The sequence below is a fragment of the Bombus terrestris genome, unplaced genomic scaffold (genome assembly GCF_910591885.1).
Source record: "Bombus terrestris unplaced genomic scaffold, iyBomTerr1.2, whole genome shotgun sequence".
Lineage (NCBI taxonomy): Eukaryota > Metazoa > Arthropoda > Insecta > Hymenoptera > Apidae > Bombus > Bombus terrestris.
In genome coordinates, this window is record NW_025963553.1 from 389098 (window position 1) to 400800 (window position 11703).

An 11703-nucleotide genomic window follows, 5' to 3' on the forward strand; every position below is an offset into this window, starting at 1 on the left:
TAGGAGGAGAGTCATACTTCGGAACGTAATTGGGACATATTGGACCTTATTGCGATTACTATTGTGATTATTATGATTAGTGTGATTATTTGGAACGCAATGGGTGAGTACATTGCAATTTAGATATCTTCTTAGTTGCAATTTTTTCGAATAATATCGGTGACCAATCGAAATAGAAATTAGTGCGGAAAGAGGGGAAGGAATCAAAATTTGAAAATCGACATCGGTAACTCGGTTGTTATAGAATAACTCAATCGATAACGTAGATTAACTAGTTATAAATGAAAATATATTTAAATTCAAACTTTAAAAATTAGAAATTAAAAAGCAGAAGGATAGAAATAGAATAGATAGATAAATAGAAAGGATAGAAATAAAACAGTTGTCCCAATTGATGATTATCGTATAGTGTGTACTCATAGCATAAAATTTGTTCAATGAATTAAAAATTATATTTTTTAGATATGTAGACATTAGCGATGTATTAATCCGGGAAGCTCGTCTATCTCGGAAATATCGAGTCTGCGACAACGTCAATTTGGAAATTATTCTTAGAGAATATGAAAATTATTACAAGATGAAATTCCAAAAATATATCCTATATTGTGTAAGAAAATAACTGAAAAGGAAATAAAGACGAGGGAAATGACAAATGCGAACAAAGTGTAAGAATTTAAATTATTTAACACTATTCAACTTTCTCAACATATTCAATGCATCTATTACAATATCATTCAATCTTCAAAGAAGTAGTAAAACTTGTCAAATCTGTTAGCAAACAAACGAGAAGTGAGTCTGTATCTGGGTCTGTCGAAGGGAGGAATGCACAACAGAAGATGAGGGGTGATGCTACCGATGATATTAATCTTGCAATGACAGTGACAACAATTTCTGCCAATGAAAACGATGGATCTTCATCAGAAGAGCTTCATCAAAGAGCTTCATTTAACGTCTCAATGGAACAATCCAGGCAATCAAAGATATCAAAATGTGCTCGGAACCTTTATATAGACAATCCAGAATTGCAGAAGATTGCTCAAGACATTTTATCTGTAAGTTATTTTCGATTAATATACGTATTGTAAAGCTTTTTAAAAATAAAATACCTATCCTTGGATAAACAATCCACTGTATATCAATATCCAACAAATGTATTGTTGTATATATCTGTATATCTGTATACACTGTATACACTGTATATCTGTATACACTGTATACACTGTATACACTGTATATCCAACAAATAGCTTGGATAAACAATCCACTGTATATCAATATCCAACAAATGTATTGTTGTATATATCCACTGTATATCCAACAAATACCTTGGATAAACAATCCACTGTATATCAATGACGTAGGGATTTCAGTAAAGCTTTAAATAATGAATTACATAACACTCGAGGAAATTAATACAGAGATTATGCACCATTTCATCTTTGTATTGTCGCAGGAAATCATACTGAAAGAATTAAATGTATATTGGGACAACATTGCAGGCCTAGAGGAATGTAAATCTGCCATTAAGGATGCCATTGTGTATCCCCTTAAATACCCTATCTTTTTTAAAGGCCCATTTGCTCCCTGTAAAAGTATTCTGCTATATGGACCACCTGGTACAGGTAAGATACTCGTATTTCTTTCATTCCCATACATGTTTACAAGCAATTATGAAATAGGGAAGACGATGTTGGCGAAGGCAGTCGCAACAGAATGCCAATGCACCTTTTTTAACGTAACGACCAGCTCATTGGTGGACAAATGGAGAGGTGATTCCAAGAAGTATATCCGTGTAAGTTGATTTCCTTTGTCTATGAAGAAGAGATTCTAGGTTTAAAAAGATTTGTTTTTATTTGTCGTCATTCATATATAAATAGAATAGTTGTTTGGAAAACGAAATGATATTACGTTCGTGATGAAACAATGAATTTAAGGAATTTTGAATATAATATTTAATAAATAATAAATACATTTGTTAAACTGAACAGGTTTTATTTGAACTTGCCTATAATAATTCGCCTACAATTATTTTTATCGACGAGATTGACTGCATAGGAACAAATAAAGGAGTAAAGTATACATTGTCTGAATCTGCAAAGACATTCAGATCAGAACTTCTTTTTAGATTGGATAGATTAGTAATTAACAAAAATTCTGATGTAGTTCTTTTGGCCGCAACTAATTGCCCTTGGTATGTATATCATTTATAGCTATTTCAATGTTTTCTAAGTAGAAAATATCTTAATATCATAATTATTCATTATCTTAATCTTAATTATTGTGTTGTTCGGAATATTCCTTCGTTATTATTAATATAACAGAACAATAATATTTATTGTAAATATATTATTAGGGATATTGATGCAACTTTACGCAGACGCCTTGAAAAGAATATATACGTATCATTACCAAACGAAGTTACTCGATTTTATATGTTCAAATTATACCTTAGCAACCGATTATTAGAGAATATGGATATTGTGAGTCACATAATAAAATCTACTGAAAAATATTCTTGTGCTGATATAAAATTGCTTTGTACGCAAGCATGGCTGCTAGAAATGAATCCAATGTTTAAAAGACTTGAAAAAGGAGAAACATCTACTACGACTTTGAAATATGAATTAAAGAATTATAAAATAATAGCAAAATTGTTAAAAAAAATGTCACCTACAGTTACGAATGTGGATAGATATGAAGCGTGGAAAAAATATGTATGCCAAAACAAGATATTTTAAAAAATATAAAAGTATAAAAATATAAATATATAAAAGTATAAAAATATAAAAATATAAAAATATTATAACTCTAATCAATACTAAAAAATAACGCTCTTGAATTATTTAATCTCGTGCAAAAGAATTACTATAACTTATTACGCTTTCCGCTTTCAATAGTCAATCAACAGAGTTCAGTCTAACGAAGAAGTTCCCTCCTACGCTAACGAACTGTCCTGTTTTTGCGTCCAGGCTTTCAGGACATAAATTAAAATATCGCACATAGGCACAGCGTAACAGCGGCTTAAATTTAAGTTACAATAATAATCTTAAAAAAAAAAAGAAAAAAAAGAAATGTAATAATGCATGGCTATGTCGTACCGTCGCGTATCGGTACTTTTGCCTGTATCCACCCTACAATCAGAATTCAGCGTTTATTCTGGAAAAAATCATGTAAAAAAAAAAAAAAAAAAAATATGTAAAAAACCTGGAATTAATAAACAAAGATTTAAAAAAATCAACAATTAAACAAGGGATTGAGATGACCAACTCCGGTCACGCTGCGAACTTCGAACGCGGAAGAGTCGAGCCGTGGCCATGATGGGTGATTCCAGGAATCGGTCGCGTATGGCAGGATCTGACATGCTTTACCGATCCCAGCCGCGCCGATTTCCGTCAACAGGCACAGTAACGGAGATATTTGGAACAGAAGCAGCCGCATATTCGTCTATCTGAAATTAAAGAGATGATTTCATGTAGAAGATAGAAATTCGTTCCCTGATATTGAAATGCCGAACACGAGGAAAATGAGACATGCAAATGACAAAGTCGATGACCAATAGGAAGATGACATAAACAATTGTAGATTGCAATGAAAATTTTGAAAAATGATACGTGTTCTAATAATAGAATATAAATGATAAAAAGGAGAATGTAATTGCCATTCTTCTATGTATTTTAATTTATGAGACGTAACTTCTGAATGACCTGTAATAGCTTTAAATACATTTACTGGAACTGGCCAACCATAGAAAAAGGAGGCTTAAAAGAGAAAAAAAGGGAATAGATGAAATCGTGAATTATCAGTCTAAATGAACCGTGAATGTCAACCTAAGCTTTCACCAAAACCCTAGTGAAACCATGAAAGCACCACTATGAATATAAAATGATCCGCACTACTATCTACTTCATAGTATACTCTATACGTTTAAAATACTCCATTAGAAGCTTAAATCTATCAAAATACAGCTCCTAGGGAAATGTAAACTTTCACATGAACACATAATATCGATTTTCTGATTGAAACGTATAGGCAGATATATACTAGCATTTGGCTGCATGGTGCAGCACTACTCTCTCTGGGATATCCTAGCCATTTTCGGCATTTGGCCGTATGGTGTAGCACTAGCTCTGTAACATAGAAGACCATAGGCGTCAGTTCTTCTTATTTCCTCTCTGATATATGTTTACTTTAATGTCACTTATTCAGGCGCTTGATATATTGTCGGAATGAAATTTTAGTAATGTGCAAGTAATTTTGAGTAGATTAATAAAGTATAATAAGATATTAGATTCATGTACATAGTTTCAAGTGACATCAATCTTTATGTCTAGTATATACATGTCTATTGATCTATAAGTCAGTGTTAAAATAACAAATAAATGGCAGAAGAAGGAAAGAAGATTTCCTTCGGTTTTGCGAAATCTATTAAGAAACCTGTGTTAAAAAATGCTATTCCACAAGAAAAAAAGAAAGTTGATTACATTGAATGCCTTGATGAGAAAGGTATTAAAGTAATAGGGTGAGTTCAAAAAGTAAAATTTATAATCAAGAAACATATAACCTCAACCTAACCTATAAAAATCACCAATAGCGGAATATATATATTTGAAAACAATTTTTTTATTTCAGTAAGGAAGAAAAAAAAGATGAACCTCTAATTATTTCATTACTAGGTTCAAAAACCTGGCATGATAGAATAGTTAATAAAATAGATGCAGACATTTTCCTTCCGAAGGCAGATAAGGAAAAGGTAGGAGACGCTAGTGTTAACGAGGCAAAATCAAAGCTATCTAATGGAAAAACATCGCCAATAATATCAATAAAGAAAGAGCCAGTTGAAGATAGTGAAAATAAAGTTGTTACTTTAGAAGAACAAGTGGCGAAAGAAATCATTGAGGATCTTAAATCAAAGAATGAACATGAAACTAAAACAAATGATTTAACCTTACCTTTAGTAGAAGATGAATCACTAAGAGGCAAAGAACAGGTACGTTATCAACATATTGATGTGCAATGCACAGATGTATTACATTTGCATATTATAAATATCGTTTTGTATTTTTCAGTCTACGTTAGAAGATTATGAAAAAATTCCTATTGATGATTTTGGTGTAGCAATGTTACGGGGAATGGGATGGCAACCAGGAAAGGGAATTGGTTGAAATGAAAAGTATGAATTTTACTCTGGATTAAATTAATTGTATGTATTTAATACATCACTTATTGGAAAGTAAACAGAGAACATCATTTTTTATTTCACAATCGTTCATTCTAACTATTACAGATTAGTAGCAGCTGTCATACCAGAATTACGACCAAAAGGTATGAGTCTTGGAGCAGACAAAGTAGCATTGTAGAAGAAAAATACAGATTCCAAAAAAGAAGAGGAAGAAGTTAAAATGGAGAAAGGAACATTTGTGAAAATTATAGCTGGAAAGCAAAGTAATAATTATAGTCAAATAGAAGGATTCGATGATGATGCTGGAAGGCTCATAATAAAACTAGCTCTTGGTGGAAATATAATATCTGTAAATGAATTTATGGTACAGCCAGTGACTAAATCAGAATATTCTAAGAACTCAAAAGTTCAAAGTTAATATGAAGTGTTAGTTTTTCATTAAGGGACTTTTAAGAAAATAAATTTGAATTGACATATACATATAAAGACATAATCGGACATGTAGAAAAACTAATTCAAGAGTACCTGTAAGTGTGTTGTTGCATGCAATTTTTTAAAGGTCCCTTCTATTTTTATATAAAATATGATAAATGTAGAGGTTTTAGCTTTCAGTATTTTATGGGGTTAATTTCAGATACAAAAAAGTATGAGGAATATAAGGACAAGGAATCCAAGGGACTCAAGCAAAAGATGGATAGAAAAAGATCAATGTCCCCTGACCCCGAAGACGGTGAAGATGGTGACAAAAGTAGTAATAAAAGAAAGAAAATCGGAAGTACGATGCACAATAAGAACAAGTATGATAAAGTGGGGGATAAAAAATCAGAAAGACGAAAAAGGCGCTCCGAATCTAATGATGACAGCGATAGTGATTCTGAAAAGAAGAGACGGAGAGAAAGAAGTAACTCTAATAGGAATGATTCTTATAAATTAAAAAGATTGAAAAAGTCAAAGAAAGATAAGAAGCACGATTGCTCATCCGAAAGATCAAGTAAAAAACATAAAAAGAAAGACAAAGAAAGAGAAAACGTTAGAGATAAGAAACCCAGAGATTATGCAGACAGAAAGAAACACAAAAGACGAGAAAGATCAAGATCTGGATCATTTAGTAGGCAGTAATATTTTCCAGGAACGTATTCGGTCATTTTACTTTCAAGATAAATTGTACAATTTTATTTATACAGATTTTATAATAAAGTGTATTTTTACAAAATATTATATTTCTTTTCTTACCCTTAACTGAAAATTACATTTAATTATAATATGTAATAATGTTTACAATTACATCAAAGTTAATGTCCTAAACTTTATCAATAATTATTAAAAATCCCCGCGTATTGTTTACGTAATGTTGATATCGAGTAGTATACATACATAACCTCAAAGAACATTATGATACTTACGAACATCGCTAAACAAGTAGTGCGAACGATGTCGAGTAAGTATATTCACTATGTATAAAGTATTTATAGGTAAAAAGTATGGGAAATATATAACCGAGTGTATTTAATTTTTCCAACATTTTAGCATTTCGCTTGGCGTTGGTACAACTTCAAGTAAATGAAGTAAAAAGCAAAAATGTAGAGCGGGCAGTTTCCTACATTTCCAGCGCGAAAGAGCATAATGCTGATATTATCGCTCTTCCTGAATGCTTTAATTCACCATATGGAATACGTAATAATTTGTTTCTTTTTCTAATAATTTATTATATGTATAACAACTATATAGAAAAAAGTAAAAGTAGACAAATTACCTTATCGTTTATACTTCCATAAAGATTGTGAATTGACTCGAGAATATAGAATTTCCCCACTTTTATGATTATCGTGATTTTTGTATAAATATATTTTTTAAGATACTAATAATTAGGTACTTAATAATAAACTAGTATTATCAATTATTTTGTATTTATAATTCCACCTATAGTAGTTAAAAATTAATGTTAGTTAAAATCTAACTTTATGTTTCAAAAAGTACTAGCAAAGTCGTTAAGTAACAAGTCACTGGTACTAAACCAAATAGCATGATTGTAATTAAACAAACATTTCTAAATATTCATTTTTCATCTTGAACCTGTAGAAACAATTTATTATATGTACTATTATCTAAGTAATTATATATTTAAGTAAATCGAAATGTAAAATTTAGTTATTTTACTAATTTAAAAAATAAAAAATTGACAAACATTTCAACTTAATTTATGGTTGGAACAAAGGACAGTTATTTTTCATTAATTGAAATATTGCAATGCAGAATAGTTTCCAAAATACGCCGAGAGTATTCCCGATGAAACGGTGAAACGAGCGTTGCTTTATCGAAGGCAGCTAAGGAAAACAGCATTTATGTAGTTGGTGGTACGATACCTGAAATAGAGGGCGATAAATTGTACAATACCTGCTGTACTATTTGGGGTCCCGATGGAACTTTGATAGCAAAACACCGGAAGGTAAATAATATACCTCCATGTGGCTTTGAAATTGAAAATATCGGGGTGGAGAAAGTGACTCTATCTAGGAATAATTTAGGAATATACATATGTACATACGTGTACTATAACCAATTCTATAATTTAAAAAATATGTTATAGGTTTATAAAATACGTTTTGATACGAGAAACATACATTTTTGTCGTAATATAATATATAAGTTTTTGTACAATATATTTGTTTTGTAATATAAATTTTTCACATACGAAAAAACTTATTTTTTCTTAAAAAATATTCCTTCTCAAATATTATTAAATGATAAAACTTTTTAATAAAAGAAAGTGATAAAAACGCTGTCAGTTATTAAATAAAAAACAATTAAAGTTTAAAAGTTCGTAACATTGATGTTAAATTACAAAAGTTACAGCAATAGAGTTAGCAACTATATTTTTATGTTATTAGGTACATCTATTCGACATCGACATTCCCAACAAGATTACTTTCCGAGAGAGTGATTCACTCAGTCCTGGTGATTCCCTAACAATGTTTGATGTGAAGGGCTGGAAAATAGGTATTGGCATTTGCTATGATATCAGATTCGAGGAAATGGCACGCATTTATCGGAACAAAGGTACAGTAGCTTAATCGAACAATACTTAACTAGCAGGAAAGTAACTATCTTTCTTAAATATATTCTATATAAAGTATAATCAATATAATCTGTAACTCTGTATAAAAAGGAGCTTAATTTAAAAAACCAGTATATTCGCTGAAAATGAAATAAATAAAAGAATTAGAAGCACGACAAGAGGACTGTTCTCGCATATTCATAAATTATGGAATGTGGACTGTGCACCTACAAAGTTAACTAAAATTCAGTGGTCTCATATTTCCCGTTTCTCTGTGTTAGGTTGCCAAATACTGATATATCCGGTGGCATTCAATATGACCACTGGACCACTGTACTGGTCATTACTTCAGCGTTCCAGAGCGAATGACAATCAATTATACGTCGCCTGTATATCACCGGCTCGTGTTCCTTCAGCAAGTTATGTCGCATGGGGACATACACAGTTGACAAATCCCTGGGGGAAAATCCTTTATGATTTGGAAACTCAGGAAAATATGGTGGTCACCGATATCGGTAATTTTCAGCTTAACATTAAAAGCGAGAAAAATCCATGATGTAATTAACTTTTAGTCTCGTTGGTTCATCGATTTTGCCGGCTCCCTCTGTATTTGCTGAATTTATTAGCAAGCATTACTTATTACTTCGTATGTTTTTCTTTTCTCTCAGATTTGAAAGTTGTTGAGGAAGTAAGGGCTCAGATACCTACATTTTCTCAAAGACGTACGGATTTGTACGACACTGTCTATAAAAAGGAGTAACTCTACACTGAAACAGAAAATGTTTTCTTATAATATTTCTACTACAATACCGTTTTTTTTTTTTTTTTTTTATGACTTATTACTAATTACTTATCATTTGTACTAAATGAATAACTCAATTAAGAAAACCAAAATGTTATAAATAATAATCTGTATATCTTGTGTATCAATATGTAATTGGATATTGTAATAATATTGGAATGTCTTTGATCAGGGATATGATAAAGAACACGCGAAGACTACATTCTTTTGAACATCTTTAATATCCATCATTTATAACATTAAACATCTTTTTAAATATTTAGATAGATTAATACGTAACTCTTTATATATATATATGTCGGAGATGAAAGAACACCGGAGCCTCCCCTTTGGAGCGGTGGGAGGACCCCTTTAGCGCTGTAACCCAGATTTCATCATAGCCGCACTAAGAAACTGTTGTAATTCGATCCGACTGTACTTATTCGAAATTTATGATAGTGAGCTCGGGCTCGAGGTGACAACCGGTCGCCGAACGTAGTCGCGGTCAAGGGATGAACGTTTTGTCTAACAAAGGCATGAAGTAATTCTATAGCTCTCCTTAAAAGAAATACTTGGGACGGGGCACGACGGTAAACATTTCAACGATTTCTGTCCCGTGGCTCGCCACACGCAGACTTTGTCCTTCGGGTAAGACGATTGCCAGATGCCAACGCATCTTCACAGTATATGTTTAGCTGGGCGAGGACCCGCTACGAATATTAAATTTCAATTACACAAAGTCTCTCAAATAGACAAATGGCACGTGCCCCAACTACGGGAAGATAAGAGAAATCTATCCTTCCACGAACGACGCTTCTCGCTAGCAACTTTCCCCAAGGACAGCTAATATCTTTCTCTAACCACCAACATGGAAATTGACCAATTAACAGCAACGTCAATTTCCCTCACCCTTCGAGCGAAGACTTCTCTCCGCGAATCCGATGATCTCGTGCCCTTAGGCACACCCATCATAGTTTTCTTCGACAGCATCACCGCGACGGAGAGACTCTCTCTAGTGCGATCTCATCAGTAATCGACCTGTCTTTCGTATACGAAATAATTGCCCCGTGCTCTAACATATAGTGTAACTTAGACGCAAACGAAGGGTAAAGTCCAGTATCCGTTGACCGCGGAAACGTTGCCGGAGCCGAGACCATTGTCATAGTACCGCGAATATCGAAACCTTGCGATTATCTGTCGACGCTGCAAATCTCTCTAATTTGTGTCAATAAACTCAACCATTGTTACACCGCACCTATGGCTAATTCCAACGAAGATACACCGAACACCCCCACCCACAATCCTGACGTGCATCCGACATCAGAAGTGGGATTCGGAACGGTTATGACGGTGAACGGAATGAGGGCCATTTTGCGTGGCCTAGTGGAGGAGCTGAATTTGAAGCCGAGTGCGGAACCTACCAAAACTGTGCTACCGGACTTTAACCCCGACATCCCGGGCGCCGATCCAGTCGCATGGTGTACCACTGCTGGTCTGATTATGAAGGACCACCCCCTACAAGACCGTTCGCTAGCCACCGCTTTGAGCAGTGCTCTGAAGGGTTCCGCAGCAAATTGGTTTTCGCAGGGAGTGTTCGACGAAGGCCTCACTTGGCCAGCGTTTACGGAACTTTTTACGACGCGTTTTGGTGGTAAGGATACAGCAACCTCGACACTAATGAAGATACTTAACGAACAACCACAGAAGGGCGAAAACACGGCGGCTTTCGCCGCTCGCGTCCGTTCCCTCATAGAGATGAAGTGGCAACATATAACCTTGCCGGAATTATTCAATGCTATCGCCTTTTATCGAGTGAAGTCAGTCGACCGGCGTATCGAACGAGTGGCACTCGAGAAGGATATCAAGACCAAGGACCAATTTTTAAACGAAATAAGAGTCTTCGCTCACGAGAAGAGGCCGGCGACAAGCAATACACCATCTAGCCCCGAAACCAAACGACACAAGCTGTCCGACCCCCGGAACAAGTGCCTCTACTGCGGTGCCTTTGGGCATGAAGTGGCGGAGTGCCGCAAGAAGGTGCGGACCGAGAAACGGAAGATACGACGTCCAGAAGGAGGCCGACAAGCTACATCGTCCAAGCCGGTTTGCTTCAAGTGTCAAGCGGAAGGACACATCGCCTCTGGTTGCCCGCTGCGGAAAGAGAGAGGAGACAGCAACGGCCAGGAACGTCGAGTCGAATTCTGCGTGGTGGAGGCCCCAACCGGTAAATTAAGCCTCCAGGGTGAGTCGTTCCCATTTTGTTTCGATTCTGGGGCCGAATGCTCGTTGATTAAGGAGTCCGTTGCCCCGAAATTTCCCGGCATACGAACGGCCGACGTAGTAGTAATGCGAGGGATAGGGAATACATGCGTTAAGAGTACGTCGCAGATTTTGTCCACCGTATGCATCAACGGTTTTGCGCTCGAGATAACTTTTCACGTCCTCCCCGATAGCCACTTAAAATACGATATCATGATTGGTCGCGAAATTTTGAGCCAAGGCTTCGATGTACATATTACGCGCGACAGTCTCAACATTTGCAAAACGAAAATAGTTAACGCCTGTAATAGGACCGTCGAAAACGAGATCGATCTCGGTGAAGTAGACACCGAGGTACTTGGTAACGATAAGGGCCGGTTAATTTCCATTCTCGAAAGGTTTAAAAACTCATTCATCACGGGTTTCCCA

At 34.7% G+C, this 11703-nt stretch overlaps 1 protein-coding gene, 1 long non-coding RNA gene and 2 pseudogenes across 2 annotated transcripts; 3 read left to right on the forward strand and 1 right to left on the reverse strand.

The window, feature by feature from the left end:
* Positions 1-379: 379 nt before the first annotated feature.
* On the forward strand, positions 380-2749 carry LOC125387046 (katanin p60 ATPase-containing subunit A-like 2). Its single transcript, XM_048414207.1, has 6 exons — positions 380-665; positions 776-1052; positions 1454-1622; positions 1680-1792; positions 1989-2191; positions 2354-2749. Exons 1-6 carry the CDS (start codon positions 646-648, stop codon positions 2736-2738), a joined length of 1167 nt encoding a protein of 388 aa, XP_048270164.1. The 5' UTR covers positions 380-645; the 3' UTR covers positions 2739-2749.
* A 429-nt stretch (positions 2750-3178) lies between these two features.
* On the reverse strand, positions 3179-4470 carry LOC125387093. Its single transcript, XR_007227655.1, has 2 exons — positions 4042-4470; positions 3179-3448 (listed from the first exon to the last, which is right to left on the reverse strand). It is a non-coding gene; the product is annotated as an uncharacterized LOC125387093 (long non-coding RNA).
* A 265-nt stretch (positions 4471-4735) lies between these two features.
* LOC125387057 lies at positions 4736-6392 on the forward strand (annotated as a pseudogene).
* A 90-nt stretch (positions 6393-6482) lies between these two features.
* Positions 6483-8994, forward strand: LOC125387052 (annotated as a pseudogene).
* Positions 8995-11703: the final 2709 nt, after the last annotated feature.

Coding starts and splice junctions, on each gene's coding strand:
- LOC125387046 (XM_048414207.1), top strand. CDS start 646: ATGACAAATGCGAACAAAGT. Junction 1,793..1,988: donor ATTCCAAGAAGTATATCCGT/GTAAGTTGATTT, acceptor TAAACTGAACAG/GTTTTATTTGAACTTGCCTA. Junction 2,192..2,353: donor GCCGCAACTAATTGCCCTTG/GTATGTATATCA, acceptor ATATATTATTAG/GGATATTGATGCAACTTTAC.